This window comes from Pholcus phalangioides, unplaced genomic scaffold, assembly GCF_987345545.1.
Source record: "Pholcus phalangioides strain wild (caught in Gottingen) unplaced genomic scaffold, Ppha-v1.0 ptg000041l_1, whole genome shotgun sequence".
Classification (NCBI taxonomy): domain Eukaryota; kingdom Metazoa; phylum Arthropoda; class Arachnida; order Araneae; family Pholcidae; genus Pholcus; species Pholcus phalangioides.
The window spans coordinates 1,068,023-1,087,895 of NW_028301627.1; the positions used below are offsets into that span (position 1 = coordinate 1,068,023).

The following is a 19,873-nucleotide window of genomic DNA, read 5'->3' on the forward strand; positions in this document are numbered from 1 at the left end:
CATAATTACGGATCGTTTGAGTGATGCGTGGCACAGTTCCAGATCACTTAAGTGGCCCGGAAACATTTCCAGAGTACTTAAGTGGCCCGGGAGCACTTGAAGGATCCGTGAAACCTTTAGATAGAGATCATTAAACTGGCTCTGTAGGGGACTTATCAATAGGTAGAATGTTAGTTCAGGTGCCCAATAACTATCGAAAAGTTTTTTCCGTTTTTTGGCGCACCGAATAAGATGCTATTAGGGGCCATTCAAGTATTACGTATTCAAATTTTCAGCCCTTTTTGACCCCCCCCCCCCCACGTCAGCAAAATTTCGTCAGCAGCTTAGAATATTTCATATCTTCAAAAAGGGGTGGTTGATGACCTAAGCATCATCCAAACACCGCCCTCCCCCCCCCCCCCCGCTTGCCATCAAAAGCCAGCAAATCGCGACCCCCCTCCCCCGATCTATGCTGACGTAATACTTGAATGACCCCTAATGAATACTTCATATTTTTATAAAGGGTGGTTGATGCCGTAAGCATCATCCAAACCCCCTCCCCCCCGCTTGTCATCGAAAGTCAGCAAATCGGAAACCCCCTCCCCCCCCCCCATCGATGCTGACGTAATACTTGAATGACCCCTTAGAAAGTAGATTAACACAGTAGAGAGCTGCTTTTTTTTCCACATGATACCTATATTACCATTATAAATACTCGAAGTATCCAGGCTTGAACTGTAAAGGCATCACGAATCACTTTGTACATGGAGCTAGAATTGCTTTTAAACGTTGCCATCCAATCACTCGAAATGTCAGCTTTTAATTTTTATAATTCAAAGTCATGTGATTACTGAGACTCTAGCGCCCTTCACCTAAAATTCCTTAAGAACAGTGTTTCCTCAACCTGCATACGCGTACATTATCAGATACGTGACTGGTACATCATCAGATATGCGAAAAAGTATCAGCAATGGCGGAAAAAACGAGTCAAATGATATAAACGGTTCGAATCACTAGTTTGTTTCCTTGAAGAACTCGAACCTCCCAGGTATTTCTAGTGATACACAAAAGCCTCCTATACTTATGAAGGGGTCTGTATGTCTATGAAGTAAGAGAACATACCAAGTATTTCTATGCATACTCAAGCTCCTACGCATCTTGAAGTGTACGTTCGGTTCCAGTTGTACTTCTGATGGTACGCATATCTGGCGGGAAAAGAAGCATTTGAAGCATTTCTATAAATACGCAAGCCTCATGCGCATTTGGAAGCGTACGCATGCTTTCTGTGCATTTCAAGGCGTACGCATGCTTTCTGTGCATTTCAAGGCGTGCGCATGCTTTCTGTGCATTTCAAGGCGTACGCATGCTTTCTGTGCATTTCAAGGCGTGCGCATGCTTTCTGTGCATTTCAAGGCGTACGCATGCTTTCGGCGCACGCAGTGCCCATGTTAGAAGCAAGTACGCACTTTTCCTCCGGCATTTTCAAGGGATTCACATTCATGTTGTAATTTGAGGGGTACGCAAACCGCATAACGCATTTAGAAATGCACCAGCATAGGTATACCCAAGCTTTAATAAATGTTTTAGGGTGTACACGAAAACTTTTATGAGTTTCAAAGCGTACGCGTGCCTTTTGCGCATTTCTAGGGGGTGCGCACGTGAGGTGAGTATAGGTACGGATGTCAAATATTTCTAAAGATACGAAAGCATCCTACACATTTATGTGTATGTCTGTTTGCAATCAAGCACCATCTCATCGTAATTCTAGAAATACGCAAGCCTCATATGCATTTGAAAGGACTGCGCAAGCATATCACGCATTTCTGAGAAAACTAATGTACGGCGGCACAAGTATGCATCTTCTTCAGCTACATTTCTAGGAAACGCATGCACGATTTGAATACTTTTCTGGGGGGGTAACGCAAGCCTCATACGTATATCTAGGTGTAATCAAGCAGCTTACGCATTTCTAAGAATACGCAAGCCTCGTATGCATTTCAATGTGTACGCGCACACATTCCACGCACTTCTGAAGGTATATACGAAGGTAATATTCATTTACGCTTTTCTAGGGATTCGCATGCGTATAAACGCTTTTCTGAGTGTGAGGAGGGTGAAACGAAACAAGCTTTTCACCCATTTCTGGGCATGTGTGGAGCAAGTATGCACCCTCCATCCAAGCTTTCCTAGGGTAACGAATGCATGCTTTAACTGTTTTTCGGGGAGGGGATACGCATCTAGAAGTGAACGATCGTTCTACGTATTCTTGGACACATACGCAAGCCTCTATCCATTTGGGGTGTTGGGTTCATTCAAGTATTACGTCAGCATCAAAGGAGGGGGGGAAGAGGGTTTCGGATTTGCTGACTTTTGATGACAATAGGGGGGGGGGTCAAAAATGGTTGAAAATCTGCTTACGTAGTACTTGAATGGCCCCTTTCAAAACGTACGCATGCCTTCTGCGCATTTCTAGGGATACGGAAGCGAAACTATCATATACGCATTTTTGGGAGTATGCAAGAGCCTCGTATGCATTTTTAAAAAAATACGCGATCTTTAAGTGTTCATTTCAAGAAATACGAAAGCCTAAAAATCATTTTGAATCGTTTTGATGGGTACGCACGCTTCCTACGCATTTCTGGGGGTACTTTGGTATGCAGTAAGCACGTATTCATCCCCGCTTTTCTAAGGATACGCGTACATCCAACGCTCTTCGGAGGAGGGGGTACGCTAGACCCAAATATGATATGGGTTGTAACCGAGCATCCTACTCGTTTCTATGAATAGAAAGCCTCCTATGAATTTCAAGGAGTAATCGAGTCTTTCACGTATGTCTGGAGGGTACCCAGTGCCGTCTTAACGCATGGGCCCACCCGGGCACGGCCCGGGGGCCTCACAAAAATGAGATCCGATTGAAATTTTCTTGGATTTACCAGGTAGGGCCTCCGAAAAACCACTTGGCCCGGGGGCCCATGATACTCTTGAGACGGCCCAGCCTATGTGTGGAGCAATTATCCATCTGAGGGGCATGCAAGCTTTTTACCCATTTCTGGGGATATATATACCTCGTATCTATGTAAGATCATCCCCTCCCTTCCCGTATTTCTAGGAAAGCACATGCATGCTTTTTAATGCTTTCACGATGGGTAAGCGAGCCTCAACGGTCACCACCGACTGTACCGCCATTGAAGAATTTAGCTGTATTTGCCAACTTTGGCGTGATTTTTGGTGATAATTGGCGATTTCTCTCGTATTTCAAAAGAACCCCATTTCAGTCTTTCGTTTCTTCATTGAAATTATTTTCCAAACTGCGATTTGCAGCAGTGCATATTTCCCGGCGTTGGCGATTTTCAGGGAATTTAGCTACACCAGGCAAGTTTTGGTGATAATTGGCGATTTCCAGTATTTTCACGTATTCGAGATCCCAATTTGCCCTCCTTATTTTTCTCGCAGAAATATGATTTGTAATATCATCACCCTATATACTGTGCGTGAAAGATCGGTGGCCCCACGATCACTGCCTTGGCGGTCTTTGGCGATCATTCTGAGACGAATGATACTAGAGTAAGTCGATGTATCGCGTGTAAACACATTCCGATATTATTTTCTTCCGAGAAATCGAACGTCTTATCGAACGCCATGATCGTGATTCCAGCACCGGATCGCAAATCGGTGAAAACATCGGTCAATGTCGTATCATGATCGCCATCATTCAATTGTCAGCCAACAAATGACTAAAAAATTGAGTCCATTATCATTCTTCATGGTGCCATGGACAGACAGGATCTTTAGGCCACTTCATCCATCCATCCATCTACGATCATTTGCGTGTTAAGGACCTCGTGGCATCCAACGACGGGAAACAAACTCATTTTTTTGTATTTGATGAGTGCGCACGCGAGGCGTACGATTACGCCAAATGGAGCCAAGCCCACCAGGAGATACGCTATATGGAGATTATTTCATTTGCGCGATCACGTACGGAAAAAATTCAAAAATTTGTTTTTCATGGCGATTTTTTTTGTCACGAGGAAACCGGTGACAGATTTTGATGGATTTGGCTCCCCCTTTTTTGCCGTTCCGTGTACATGAATTAAGTTCCTATGTAACGTGTGTATTTCTGAAATACGTCGAGAGGAAGCGACCGTCACGTTGGGGGTGTATATGATTGAAAAGCATTTTCTATATGGCGACATTTTCTCATTGTTGTTGTTGTTCTTCGGCGTATCTACCAGACTTTGGTTGGCGGGATTGCATGATCCCTAAAATCGCCAATTACCGAATATTTTTGTCTTTAGTTGATCATTAGGAACACGCTCAGTTCGAGACGGTTATTTTCAGTGCCCTGGCACGTGTTGGCGAATTTTTTTGGCTTTGACTTTTATTGCTGGCGTCTTAGCGGGTGGCCTAAGTTGGCCCTGATTAGAATTTGTTCCAAAATGAAAAAGAAACACGCATGTATAAGATTATGTTGAAACTGGGCTCGGTGGACCCCTTAATTCTTTAACGGGGGCCCATAATTCCATTATATGAGCATGAAATATTTGAATTTATGGCCTTGTTGTGGCCTAGGCCCAAACCTAACCTGTGATATTTGACGGGCCTCCTGGCTAGAACTTATCACGGACCTTCTATTGTATATTTATATGGTGCGGAAAAACAAAAAAAAAATTATAGGTATTCTCCCGGGCCTCGGGCTGGAGCCTTGTCAACCCTACCGGGGGGTGGGGAGGGTCAATGGAGTCCTGGAGGATATTTTTATATTTCCCACCCGGAGCAATTGTCTCGTCGCCCTCTTCTAATTCCGGCCCTGCTCTGGGCCTTCGACGACCCGTATCTTTCACATGGAGAAGCGGAAAAAAGGGGCCCAGCTTGGAGGGTAAATCCTGAGCAGAGGGGCCAGATTCAGGGTCTAAAAGGGAGGGAGGTGGGGTGGGGTAACATGCATCGTTAAAAATCACGAACCAAATTTCATGGTACTCTTGGGTACAGAATGGTCATCGATCACCATGTGGCCCAGCACCTGGGCTGGCCACGGGAAGGGCCACGAAGTCTCACCAGAGCCAACCGGCCAATGCAGATGTGGCCCAGCAAAAGGGCTGGCCACAACAGAGACAATCAAAAGAATAGCGATACCTGCGCCCGATGTGGGCATACGTCGTGAGGCAGAATTCTAGTATGTACTCGGAAGCCGCGCCCCGCATGTGGCAACGAACAATAAAATACTGTCTCTGAATGTACTCTCTCTTAAATAAAGCGACCTGTAAAATTGCGGATGCCGGTCGCTGGGGGGTACGGCCGGGGGCACTTCTGGCCGGTGTTGGGCTCGTGGGTCCCTCCTGGGGGCTTGCCTCGGGATGAGGGGCAGCGGGTTCCTTCAATGACGGTGGCGGTAAAGGTGTCCGGGGCCTCATGACCTTGAGCCCCAATCTAAAGATCGAGGACTGGGGGCACGGGCCGTGGGGGGGGGGGTCGGCATTCGAGCCTTCCGGCCCGGTGCACTCGGCTCTCTCCAGCGTGTCCCAACCCCTCAGGTAATGTGCTTATACCCCCCCCCCCATGGGAAAAAGCCTGGGCCGTGTCTGGCTCTGCAGTTACACTCATCAATCACCCTACCAGCAGGGGCCCCGAGGGCCTCGTGACTAATTTCCACGTGATCGAGTACAATCATTTTCAAGAGGAAATGAAATCGGTTGGTACATACTCCCAGCCTGAGAGGAGGCCCCGGAACATCACTAGGTCGGGGGGGGGGGAGGAGGAGGGGACTTTTAATGCTATTAAGGCAGCCCTGCGACTCTGGGGCGAATTTATTTGGCTCCCCTTCCCCTCCTGCAGCTCTAATCTAATCTTCCTGAGCATCACGGGTCACTTAAGTGATCTGTGAATTTGACACAGCTCCCTTAAGTGATTTGCAGGTGCGTCGTGGGCCCCTTGGGGGATCTGGAACAGTGCCGCCAGGAAACTTAACTGTTGTGGAACTGCACCACGGGACCACCTAAGTGATCTGTGGGTGTTCCGCAGCCACTTGAGTGCCGTGAAACTGTGCCGCACGTCACTTAAGTAATCTGTAAATATGCCACGGGGCACTCAAGTGATCTGCAGATGCACCACGGGTAACTTCAGTGATGTGGAATTGCTCCGCGGGGCCACTTAAGGACTCTGAAACTGTTTTGCACGTGACTTTAGTGATCTGGAACAGCACCGCGGGTCACTTGAATGATCTGTAGATGTGCCGCGGGTAACTTAAGTGATGAGAAGCTGTTCCCCGGGCCGCTTTAGGGCTCTGAAATTTTGCCATACGATTGCTCTGCCCGTAAAATACGGCAATTTCTCATCGGAAGAAACTTCCCGAAAATTTCCAAATTCGATTTTCTTGTTGTCGGTCGATGGCGCTCGCAGCGAAGGCGCGTTTTGGGCCAATTTGTAAATATGATTTGGATGCTGAAGGAGTTTGTTGTGGGGTGGGGGGGGGGCGCCCATTTCGCATCGCTGGCCAACCAAATCGTTTCGCACAATCGAGCACCGGAAACGAAGAATGGCTTCTTCTTCTTCTTGAAGATTGTTCTTGGAATTAAGTGGAGATACGTACAATTGGACGATCGGACGTGATACGAATTGATCAACGGGCCCCCCCCCCTCCTCCATCCGCCCAATAAAGAATGAAGAGGATGGGGGGCCCCATTCTTTCTTTACACGATGAGGTGATGCTAATGGATGTCGTCGATACACACCATTGAGAATCGTTTTCTTTTTTTCGGGCCCCTCAACAAAACTGAGGTTTCGAAACATGGGGAATAGAAAGCGAAGAAGCTCATTTGTGGTGTGAAAGAAGTTCTCATTGGACCCGATTTATGCATGGGGGCCACCATAATTATGTGGCCACCGCATTAAAAAAAAAACATCCTCTCACTCACCATCTTTGATATTAGGCATGGATCGCTCTTGATCCTCATTCTTCCTGGGACCCCCCCCCCCCATCACTTCAAGGGTGAGACACGTTGGTCTGGTAGAAAAATTTTAAATCTAAGGAGTCCAGCTGGACCTGATTTCTGCAAGGGCAACTGGGCCCTACAATTACGGGGCAGTACTTGGACCACAACCCCCAACTCCTCAATTCCCATTTTTCTTAGGGGCATAAGGGGGTCATTCAAGTATTACGTCAGCATCGAAGGGCTGTTTCGGATTTGCTTCCGATTTCTGCATCCTCAACTGGGGAAATCGCCCAGGGCTCCAAAAATAGAGGGCCCAAGAACGAGAAAAAAAAGCAGGCTCTCGGTCATTATCTTTGACACGAGAAATGGACCCCTCCCTAATTCTCACTTTACCCAGGGCCTCATCGTGTCAAAGTCAAGCAGTGGAGTGCGGTGGGAAATCTTTCATCTAAGGGAGTCCACCTGGACCCACTTCGTACTTCATTATTGCCACCAACTGCATAGGCAACTGGGGGAATCCATTCAAGGCGCTATAATTACGGGGGGAGCTAAATACAAAACACATGCTCTAACTCAACATCTTTGTCATTTGGGGCGTAGATATTCCTTAATTTTAATATTTCCCCCCCCCCCACACTCGGGGCAGTCTCAACATCATCATGGGCCATCGGACCACGAGAGTTTTCTGAGGCCGCTACACATGGTTAAAAATGCTTGCCTTTTTGTGAGGCACCCCCCCCCCTTCTTCTCTTGAGGCCTCCGGGCCGTGACCGTATGAGCCCATGCATTAAGACGACACTGTCTCTCCCACATCAATTCGAAATAAGTTCGGGGGGGGGGGAGGGGGGTCCGGTAGAAGAGTTCTCATCTAAGGGAGCTTACCTGAACCCAATGTCTACATAGGCAACTGGGGAATCCGCCCAGGGCCCCCAGAAATAGAGGACCGTAAGAAATATCCCCATTTGTAATTACATCGAGCTGGATTTTATTAGCTATGGCTTCAACAAATTGGGTATTGAGGGAAAGAAGATTGGTAACCGTAGATCTATTTCTAACAAAACCATGCTGATTTGGGGAGATCTTAATTTGAGCATCGATTTTATTATATAAAATAGACTCAAATATTTTAGCGAAAGGTGACAGAATGGCCACCCCTCTATAATTTTCGATTTCATGTCTGAAAGATCATGCCGGAAAGATCCCATTTTTAACAGACATATTAAAAACTAATAAAAGTGGATAAAGCAAATGCTCAAAATTCATAATCCCCGTAGACCAGGGACGTAGCCAGAAATTTCGTTCGGGGAGGACCACTTTCATTTCCACGGGGAGGAACAAAGTGATAGAGCAATAGATTTTGGCCATCTTTTCCCCCTTTTTTCGGTCATTTTCTCACATTTCGTGGGGGACCGGATCCCCCAAGTTCCTCCCCCCCCCCCTCGCTACGCCCTTGCCGTAGACAATACGACACTAACACGAGAGCCTCGGATAAATAGGGAAGGGACAGCGGGTAAATGATTACCGAAACCAGGAAGGCGCAAGTAAATGTTCAGTTGGGTAGGGGTTTTCAAATCTCGTTTGAAATGGTTGCTTAGGTCATGGGGCCTCAGATAAAATGATCGTCGGGGCATGACAGTCTAGGGAAAACGACGGCCCCCAGGCCATACGTCCTCGGTTAAATGATCGTCAGGTGCAATAAAAGCCTCAAATGAACCACCGGGGCAAATGAGCCTCATATAAATTCTCGCCGGGAAGATAGAGCTTCAAGAGAGCCTCCGATAATCGCCGGGACAAGGAAGAGGGGAGGTGTTGCAGGGCGTCCTATGAGTCAGAAATTCCCTGGAATGCGGCCGTCGTTTGGTTGGCCAGATAAATGCTGGCCCAGGCCAGGAAGCCTAGAGTAAATGATCACTAGAGCAGAGCGCCTACAATGCTCTCCACCGATCTAAATTCTCGAACAATTTACTGATCGAGGTTATGCATAAAAAAAGTGCTTTTGCTGTGCCATCTCTCATTAATTTTTATAATTTTTCGTCCCCGACAGATATCTCTGGTGTCACTCGCGGTGAACGCCGATGACAGATGGCGCCACATGAACACATTATCCAAATTCTGCCCGCAGCAATTGGTAAGTATAGCCTACTATATTGTGTCCAATGGATTTGTCATCGATTGTCACTATATTTAAATAGAAAAAGAGAAAACGGTAGAAAGAAAACCTTTGCCAATCACCGCCAAGCTGCCAGGTAAATCGACTATTTACATCATTAACAATCGCATTCTGGATAACCAATGGCGACTTTTTTGATTCTCAAACAAACCTGCACATTTGTAGTGATCGCCGATGACCATAAAATTCAGTTTTGATTTATATTTGGTGAACATTAAATTTCGTTATTATAAAAGTACAAACAAAAGTCGCCAAAAACTAAAGGCAATCGGCAACATCCAGCCTCGATTGTAAATACGTACAAACACATCGTTGATTCGACCTCCCAGTTGGCACTGATTACCGATGACCATGCGTCCCATTTTGTTTTGTCTGCGATCTACTTTGAAATTATCGCATTCAAAGCGAAGAAGGTACTAATCAGAGACCAAAAAAACGGGACGTTGTAACCAAAAGTTAGCATTTAGTTGTAGGGGTAAAGCGAACACTAGAACACCGTCAGTGAAAGGGTTAATTTACGCCAACCAAATCTCCGAACAACACCAAATGCAAAAAAAAGAGCTCTTTGCCCTTCCACGTGTTTGACCAACAGGTGCCCCGCACGCACTCCCCGCGCCCCCCCCCCCCGGGACACACACCCTCGATCTTACCGATATCTTCAGCAGATCCTATCTACACACACACACATATATATATATATATACTCACACCATTGTCCAAACGGGGGTAAAAAACAATACTCTCTCTCGCAAATAACTGCCGTAATTGGCGACATCACAGCCCTTCCCCCTCCCTCCCTCTTTCTTTCCCCCTTTTTCTCGACTCGTTGCCAGAGATCGCTTACGAAAAACTTTTATTATTGCTATTATTATTATTTCTTCAGGATATTAGTGGTGTTATTTGTATGTAAGTGCTGTCGTTGTGTGTGTGTGTGTATTATATACGTTGAATACATACGACAACACAATGGGAGGAAGAATGGCAACAAAAATAACAAAAAGAAGAAAGTGTCGCCAAAAAAGGAAAATTAAATAATTCGTACGCAAGCCAGTTTCCATCTCACTCATCATCTCTCTTCGGTTTATTATGTTTATGTGTGTGTGTCCCCCCCCCCTCCCCCCTCCTATAAGACTTACACTAGTCGCCATTTTGATTTTTTTTTTCAAGGTTATTCGCGTCATACGAGAGAGAGATGATGCGACAACGTCCTCGGTTATCGAACTGTGACTGGTTGCTTGTGTGTGTGTCGTCTGCTTTTTCTTTACGTATTAATTCTTTTTTTTTTTTGTCTTTCCTCGATTCTCATCGTCTGCTGAATGGGAAAATTGCCCTTTTTCCTTCTTCTTGTCGTCGTTATTACGACTACTTTCCGAGATATAAAAGAAGAAAGATGGCTCATATGCGCGTACGCATACGAATTTGGTCCTTTGTCTTTCTTGTTGGATATGATGGGACAGTTTCGCTTGCGTGCATTTTGGCGTTTTTTTTTTTGTTTTATGTTTCTGCCCGAGTTTCTGTCGTCGTCGTCGTGGGAAAAAAAAAAGCACACGTTTTCTTGGGAAATAGTTTTTATTTCGTTGGTATGTCGAGAGATGGCGCCATCTCGCGTTCGGAAGATAACATTTCCCACAATCGCTAAAAACTTACAGTAGAGAAGTAAAAAAAGTTTTTTTTTTTTTTTCCCCTCCTTCGGAATGGACTGCTTTACAAAAGTGGGAAACGGCCCAACGGGTAGCCAGGGCCGCAGCTAGATACTTTGTCATCCGGGGCAAGCCGGCATTTTGGCGCCCCTTGCAGGGCCGTCTTGCCGCTGTGGTGGTCGAGTGGTTATAGTGACGGACTCGCGATACGAGGGTCGAACCCCACAGTGGTGGTCGGCTGAAGTTGGTTTTCTGTGGTTCCCAACTTCAAGGCGCGAATGCGAGCCGATCTCCCCGTTAAAAAGTCTCGCCACAGAGAGCAACAGGCCTACGACGTTACAAATATTCAATCACTAGACTTCACTCAAAATTTGAAGTATAGATGGCAGCACTGAAATATCATACACAACACTAGCTACACACTCAGACTGTTAGGTGTACACACTCACTTTGTTCCAGACTCTGCCACGAAGCTGGGCTGGAAGAGATCTCGGCAACGGGATAAGTCCGGTGGCAGAGACCCTGGCGTTCATTCATTCATTGCAGGGCCGTCTTAACGCATGGGCCCCATCCGGGCCTCAAGAGAAGAGGGACTCAGAAAAACGAGAAGTAGTTCAGTTTCTCGAGAATTTTCCAGGTAGGGCCTCAGAAAAATCACTTGGCCCGGGGGCCCCATGATGCCCTTATAAGATGGCCCTGGACCCTTGTGATGTAGAAGAAACAGTTAAAGGGTGAGTTCGGCGCCCCCTTCTGGGGCACCAGAGTTGCGGCCTAGTTGCGGCCCTACAGGTAGCATACTGGATTGCAGGGCCGGTGCCAGGCACGAGGCGACGAGACAGCTGCCTATTGCGGCATTTTTTTATGACAGATTTGTTGTGACACGGTGTTTTCACCCCTCACAGAATTTCACACATTTTGTGGGGGACTTAATTTTGAGGGGGTGGGGCGGGAACTCGAGAAAAAAACGCAAGCAGCAGTTGCGTAGCCTCGGAGTGTACACATTTCCAACTTCTTCTTCTTCTTACCAGGCAGGGACCTGGCTCTGTCCCGCTAGGGATATTAGCCATTTACTCGGCAGAGTTGGTCCGTGCTGGAGAGTGCTGAAGGTGTCCGACCGGGAAGCCCTCGAGATACATTCGAAGGCCATCCGGTCCGGCACATCCAGCCCCCTTTCCTCTTTTTATCCATGATGAGGACACTATCCAGTCCCCTCCCATCAAGCAGCCTAGCATTAGTGGTGTCCCTGTGGGCCGCTCGTTCCGACCTGATTTGATGCAATCCTGCCATCTGGCTCCTTACCAAGCTGTGGCTCCCGATGTTGCACATGCGCACCACCCAGCGAAGCCCTACCTCTCCAGAATTTCTTCATCATCAAATATCATATTTAACAATTAATTACAAAAATGTCAGGAACTGCTTCGCGAGCATTCGGCTCCTCGGGGCGCAGCGTTTCCTGTGTGCAGTTCATCTTCTGCCTCGCGACATTGTGCCACTTCGGGGGCAGATGATGTTGTCGGTGCTTGTCGTTTGCTTTCGTATCTAAGCTGAGAGTTGAAAACGTATCTTCGGATGTGTTGGAGGGCGGTTCACTGGCGATGTTGAGCGTCCTTTTATCACTTTATTCCTCCACCTCGTCTGAGTCTTCCTCTGACGAAGCGGCCATCGAGGGTGTTCTGTTACTTTGTGGACGAGCTTCTATAGGCATGTAGTCGTTTTGGTTATGTTCAAGAAGGCGTATAAGTTTTCCTATTTTCTCCGTGCGGTCTGCCCTTTTCAGAAGTTCCGCTCTCCATAAAGATATGTTTTCTTCTGAAGGCGCACCAAAATGTAACTCCTTTGTGAGGGGGCATTTTGTGGAGTAGTGCATGGGGGTGCCTTTTTCCCCGCACTTGCAGCTGTCGGTTGATCGAACATGAAATCTTTTGAGGTAGGCGGGAAAGGGCCCGTGCTCTGTAAGGTACAGGGTCATTCCCCTTGACCAGCCATTGTCACCAATCTTGACCTTCGGAAGGATCTGATAGATCTTTCTTCCTGTTTTGGTGTTGGTTTCCCACTGTTGTTGCCATTTTCGAAGCATGGTTTGCTTAAACTTGTTTTTAACCCATGCTCTGGGGAACGGGAGGTGGTGATCCACGGTTTCCTTCTTGGTGGCCTGTTTAGCCAGTGTGTCTGCCTCCTCGTTTCCCCAGTTGCCTTCGTGCGCCTTCACCCAGGAGAGCGAGATGTTTGAGCTATTAATAAGAATTCCTCTGATAATTCTGGCTGCTTCCGTTTTGGATAGCGGGTCAGCAATCGATTGAAGTGATGAGAGAGAATCCGTTATTATTCTGACTGGTCGATTCATCACTTGGGCCTTTTTGACTGCCTCCAGAATGGCATACATCTCTGCTTGGAAGACCGAGGTCTCGTTATTTAGTTTATGGGCCCATTTGTGTGTAATTTTCTGTTTTTCGATGATGACGAGAGCTGCCGCCGTGGCTTCATCCATTCTAGACCCGTCTGTGTAAATCTCTGTCTCTGTTGTTGGTTGCTCCTCTTTCAGACAGATTTGTCCCTGCTTGGTGCTGGTGGCTGGGTGGGCCGACCATCCTGTAGCCTTTTGGTCTATTTGTGAGGGCGTGACTATCCCGCAGCTTCTCTCCGGTCTGGCGGGTCTTTTAAGCCTGGTCAGCAGTCCTATCTTGGCTTCAAACTCTGTCCAGAGACTTAGTGGGGGGAGACCCGTGATCGTCTGAAGGGCGTTGGTCGGGGTCGTCGAATATGCTTTCGTGATGTATAGCAAGAAGCCCCTTTGCGTAGAATCCAGCTTCTTTTTGGCTTGTTGGGACAGTTTTTTCCCCCAGACTGGTGCCGCGTATGTGAGAATTCTTTGGATGACTGTGATGTATAATATTCGCCGCATTCTGCTGTTTATTCCCCAGTTTCTGCCCGCACAGCTGAGTAGAGTGGGGAGAATTCTATTGGCCTTGTCTCCTTGTTGCTGAATGTGGTCCACAAACGACATCTTTCCATCAATGTGTACTCCGAGGTATTTAAGTACCTTGGTTCTCTTTATTAGTGAGCCATTCATTCGGAGCGATATGGGGTTTTTGGAGGAGATCCATAAAAATTTGGATTTTTCCGTTGCCACCTCTAATCCATGTGCCTCCATCCAGTTATGTATTGTGTCGAGGACCCCCATAGCCCTTTTCCTTGTCTTTTCTTTGGTATGATCCGATACCAACACTGCAATATCATCAGCGAACGCTTGTATTCTGGTGTTGTTTGGCCACTTTGTTTTAAGTAGGCTGTCTATGACTGCGTTCCAAAGTGTTGGCCCGGAGCAAGAGCCTTGCGGGCAGCCCTTGGAAAGGTCGTGAGTGGCTAGTCCGTCTTGCGTCTGTATCGCAACTTTTCTTCCTTTCAACGTGTTGCATGCGATTTTGAAGAGTTGGTTTGAGATTGGCATATTGTTGAGTTTTTCTATGATTGTACTGTGTTTGATCGAGTTGAACGCGTCTTTGATATCTAATGAGATAAGCACTGTGTCGAGCATAGCATTTTTTCGTTTGCCGATTTCTTCTTTTATTTCAAGCAATGCGTGCTCAGTTGAGCGTCCCTGGCGGAATCCAAATTGTTTGTCGCTCCACCAGTTCTCTTTCTCGGTGTGGTATATGATACGTTGGGTTATGATCTTCTCCAGCGTTTTTCCGATAGTTGGAAGAAGATGTATTGCACGGAACGAGTGTATGTCCCTTGGATCCTTATCTTTCTTGAGGATAAGGAAAATCTTCCCCAACTTGAAGTGCTGAGGGAATACACTCAATTGAAAACATTTATTAAACATAGCGGGTAGGAATCCGGGGAACGTTCGGTTAATGGATTTGAGAAGTTTATTATTGATGTGGTCGTGGCCCGGTGCTTTCTTGTCATTGAAACGATTAATAACTCTAGATATTTCTGGTTTCGTAATCGGCCTTTCTCTGATTTTATTGTTCCTGGGGGTACTTAAAAGTTGTTCGAGATCGAGTTCCCTGGATGTGTTGCAAGCAGGAAACATCCTCTCCAGTTGGCGTTTTGCTGCGTCCATTATCGTGAGATTTTCTCCCTCCTCCATCATAAGTTGGGCTGGTCTTGCTTTTCTTTTTACTGTGCCTTTATATGTTGCACCATATGGATCCGATGCCTCCGTGCAAAACTTTTTCCATTGATCTCGTTTGGCTTTTTTAATCGCTTTTGTGTAAGCTGCTCTAGTTCTGTGGAATGTTTCCTTGGCCCTGATTTTTTCCTCGTCCTTGGCTTTGTTGTATCGTTTTTTGCTGGCCCGATATCGTTTCCTCATGATCTCGAGGTCTTGGCTCCACCATGGGGTGTGATCTTTTTCTGTCTCTCTGGAGACCTTTAGTGTCTCGTCCCCGATATTCTGGAGAATTTTGAAGGTTTCCTCTACTGTTTGCTCGAGTTCATTTTCGTTATTGGCCCTGTTGAATTTATGTGTCAGCCCCTTCACCTTTGGTTTTAGCTTTTTGAGAAAGTTTTCGATCCGCCTTCTTGAGTTTGAGAATTTTGTTATTGATTCTGTTTTGGGGCTATTGTGTACCTGAATGACTATGTATTTGTGTAGACCTGGGCTTGCTTCTTCGTGAATTTGCCACAAGATGCGGTCCAATATGGTATGTTCGTTTATAAGGGTGACGTCAGGGGACCCCGTTTTTCCATCGTGGCTGTATGTGATTCCTCCGTCATTGAGAATCGTTAGGTTAGAGGATCTTATAAAATCCAGGAGTTTTGAGCCCCTGGGTTTAGTTTTTTTGTATCCAAACACCGTGTGGGGTCCATTGAGATCTGCACAGATGATGGTCGGTGTGGTGCCAGCTCTTCTTATTACTGTGTGGAGTTCATTTGTCGTGTCTTTTAGTTTATCGTATGGGGACGAGTAAGCTGATGAAAATATGTACTCTCGATTCGTGAGGCTGGTCTTGATGGTTACACTGTTCTCTGACGTTGCGAACGTTGTTCCTTGAATTCTGTTGTTTGGGATCAAGATAGCAGCTTTCTTGTTGATCGAGGTCCACTGTGCCCATTTTTGTGGGAATCCTTTCAGTGTTCCGTCGTCTCTGACACCCCAGGGCTCCTGCAGTAGAACCATGTCTATTTTTTGTTCTTGAATAAATTTAATCAGAAGATGAGTGACTGGCTCACTCCTGTCACAATTATATTGAAGCAGTTTAGTGCTCTGTTGGTTCATTTTTTGTGTTTTTCTTTCGTTTAGATATGTAGTTGTTTTAGCAGCGGTGTGTTGTGGACGATATTGCGAGATGGTATTTCAATTTGAAATTGTTTGAGATCTCTCGACTGATGGCGTTGGCGAAGATTGGGCTCGAGCACACTATTTGTATGCCGTCGTTGGTCATTTTGGTGTTAAGAATGTACTTATCGAGTTTTGAGTACGCCATTTGTTCGATGAGGTCTCGTCTCGTTCTCTGCGTGTTGATACGTTCCAAAAAGAAAGTTTGGAGTGTGAAGCTTGACCTTTGTGAGATGGCTTGAGCGAAGGTTTTGTGCTGGGTGATTGACGCACTCCTTCGGAGTGTGTGTGGAAGTTGGTTGTGTTCTTTAATTTGATCTCTGTCAATCTCTTTAAATCTTTGTTGATTATTCCTTCTTGGAAAAGTCTGCCTCATGTATCTCTGTATATGAGAGCCTGCGATGTGTTGCCTTCGTTGCCAAGTGTCCGGGTTTCCCATACGTTTGTTACCTCCCTGTTCATAGCCGCTTCTGCTATCATGTACTGGGAGGTTATGATTGAAGTAGGTCCTATTCTTTCTTCTTCTAGTATTTACTGTGTTCCAACCTTCTTCTGTTGTTCCCTCTATCTGTTCCACTGTGCGTTCTGTGGTCGATGATGCAATGGTGATTTTGAGTGGGGCGTATTGGGCGTTATTTCGAGTGGTCTGTTGTACCTGTCCTCTTCCATTGCTGTTCGCAGTTGTCTTGGTGATTCGCCTCTGGGGTCCTGTGGTTTCTCCGTTCTCTCCCTCTCCAGATTCTCTCACTTCAGGTCTCTGAGGGTTCGCTTCTTCGGGGATGCTGGTGGAAATTTCCTCCTCTGTCTTGTCAGTTTGGTCGACAGTGGGGCAAGTGTCCTGTGTGTCGCTGGGGTCATCTTTAGTGCCTTCATTTTGTGCCGATGGTCCGTTCTGCTCGTTTGTTTCGGTCTGGCAAGCGGTCGATCTTGCTACTTTCAGTGTTGCCTCGGCCCATAGAAGGATAATATCTAACAGTTTGTCCGCTCTACGGCGTTCGTGGGTGGGCACGCTGTATTTTCGTCGTTCGTTCGGACCGGTGCTGTAGTGCAGGGTGACTCTCACCCGTCTTATCATTTCAGCTATGTTTATAACTCCGTATTTTTTCTTTATAATTTCATGTTCTTTTAGAATCTTCTCAATGTAGGCGGGATCTTCCGCATCTGCATCTATATAATTTTTTGGAGTCTCGTCCCCGTTGACCCGGTTTGTTGGTATATCAATATCTGAGTCGGAGATGTCTGTGTCCTCTTCCAGTGTGGTGTCCCTCTTTCTCCGCTCAGGGCCCGATGTTCTTTTTCGTTGCGGCGCTCCGGGGGTAGATGTCTGGGGGGGCTGTGGGGTCGTCTGTTCCCTGTCACCCTTAGCCCTCAATGCTTTCTTTCCCTGTCTCGTAATCCTGGTTGTTCCCTGTTTTGCATTGTCTGTTTTTACCAGGTATGCACTCTTCGAGTATTTTTCGGGCTGCTCATTGAAGAGGTCTAGAACATCCTCGAGTCCTGCTTCTCCTGATAGCTCGAAATCGTCTTCAATTCCTCCGCCGAAGAACCTGGAGATCTTCTCTCCGTTTGGGTTATCGTTTTCTTCAGCGGTTGTATCACGATCAGGAATGCGGCAGCATTTCTGCAGCAGGTCCTCGATGATTTGTGCTACTGCTTGGGAATCTTCTTCTTTCGTGAGGCTTGTTTCCACACTTGGGGGTTCCCCGCTGTTGGTTTGTTCCATGGCTAATGGTTGTGTATTGATTGTTTGTTCCTGTTCTCTGCTCTCCGTTTGCGTCTCTTTGTTGCATTGTTCTTTGCGACTTTTTATTTCTTCGGTAGGGATGATGCGATCTGCGGGTTCTCCTTTGCTCTGTCTTTCTGCTCGGTCTGCTCTGATTTTAAGGGTTCGAATGAGGAGCTTTAGTAGGTTGAGGTCTTGCGTTTTCAGTTTGTTAAGTCTCTTGATAGGCTTGTTGTCACCTTTCCGTTGCGTAGGAGACACCAAGGTATTCCAAATATGCTTGAAGATAGTGGCGTTGTCGAGATACTCAGTTTCTGGGGAGTCAGGTGGGGTGGTCTTCTCTGTGCTTCTTTGTAGTTCCGGCTCATCTCTTTCTGGCGCATGTTTGGTGCTACATCCGGTTTCGGTAGCACTGTTGTTTCTGCTGGTGTCCGGGTCTTTGGTGTTCCCGGGTTTTGGACTGATCATTACCCAGTGTCTTGCGGTAATTGGTTGCGTAACACTAGGGTTCTTATTGCGCTGGCTAGCCAATAGTGCTATTTTTGCACCACGCGAATATGTTTTATGAGATGGGGGAAGCACAATTTCTCGCGTTGCGGTGGAGGTCCTGGGATCGCCGATCGTATTTGCCGATCGTATGACTGTTGAAGGCTTCGTACGGGTGCGAGGAGGGGGTGTCTTCTTTTCTGCTCCAGACGGAGAGGAAGTTGCTTGGTCCATCGCTAGATGAGAGTCGTGTTTGTTTGTCCGAAGAGATAAATGACAGTTTATGTCCCACAGAAGATTGTGGTGGTATTGTCGTTATCTAGTATTCGACAACTCGTAGATTGTGCACTGTTGTGTACAGGGAGACTCGTCAGATGTCTCAGAATCAGTTCGCGGATGGAGTTGCTACTATACTGCTCGAGGCGTGTTGAAAACTCGAAAATCTATGAAGACAGTGGGAAAGTTCCCACCAAAGCGTATTAAAGACGTATTATTGATACGCTATGGCTCCCACTTCAAAAACACAGGCGACCGTTATTCTTATTTTCACGTAGGTACTGTGAAGAAGGGATACGGGACGAAAAACGGGACGGTGTGAGGAATATGGAAAGACACGTAACCGTGATAGCCCGTACACTATGAATGAAGTGTTGTTGAAAAGAAGAAAACATTCGTACATGTGTTGAGAGAGAGACCATTCGTTAACAAATCTCTGCTTTGGAAGCGAACTCAAGACGATTGTTGTGTCCCGGAAGAAAAGAGACTGTCCTGAGGAATTGAGGATATATGGCAAAAGGGTGAGTTGTTTATCAAGCAGGCTTTGGGCCAAGTCGTAATACGATGCGTGTGGGCTTTATTGTCCGCCAGTCAGGTTCTCTCTCCCTCTCCTATTGTATTGCTCTTCTTCCCCACCGTATTGTCCTCGGGGAAGGGGAATGTGTGATTCTTTCTTTATCAATAGACCGGACAGGAAGTACACACGAAAATGGCGCAGAGTTGAATTTTTTTTTTTTTTTTTTTTTTTAAATTGAAATTACTCGCGAAAAATTCACTTTTAACAGTATATTGCCTTTATTCACCTTATAACGGTCACAGCGATACCAAACACCTTGATATTCTGTCCGTAGGGAGATGTGATCCGAGGTTTACCAATATCAATAATTTTCCGGCGGCGGCGGCAATTTTGCTCGATGTACGAGAGAGAAATGGAGATCGAATGGATCAAATGTATAAATTCGCAAAGTTAAGCGGCTATAAAGTTGAGCAAGCTTACCGTGTTCCGTCTGTTTATTGAAATAAAAAGAGAAAAATCCCTCTGTTGGTTGAAGCGTCGTTATAAGCAAAACACTGTTCGTTCACAAACACATTTTCGAGCGTCTAAAAGCACACACACACACACACATTATATAACACAAACAGTTTTGAGAGCGTTGTTGAGATGACGAACGCTGTACACTGATAGTTTACCATGTATTATTCCGTGGGGGACCCGATGAAGTTCCAAAAAATATTTCCAAAAATCGAACAGAACGGCATTTCAACTCAAAGGAAAATTTTCCTTCCTTTCTTCACGAGAGCAGCGAGGGACACGTCTTCACTCCGTCGTCACTTCCTCCGTCGTCCCCACACATGTGCTGCGAAAAAAAAAAAAAAAAA

At 46.4% G+C, this 19,873-nt stretch overlaps 1 protein-coding gene across 2 annotated transcripts in view; it reads left to right on the plus strand.

Annotated features, from left to right (window-relative positions):
- LOC149065026 (reversion-inducing cysteine-rich protein with Kazal motifs-like) overlaps window positions 1-19,873 on the plus strand; it is a 62,871-nt gene that overhangs the window by 16,635 nt on the left and 26,363 nt on the right. For both annotated transcript variants that reach the window (XM_089254480.1, XM_089254481.1), the window contains one exon: window positions 8,956-9,039. In XM_089254480.1, coding sequence (XP_089110606.1) covers window positions 8,956-9,039 — 84 coding nt within the window. The remainder of the gene's footprint in view (window positions 1-8,955; window positions 9,040-19,873) is intronic.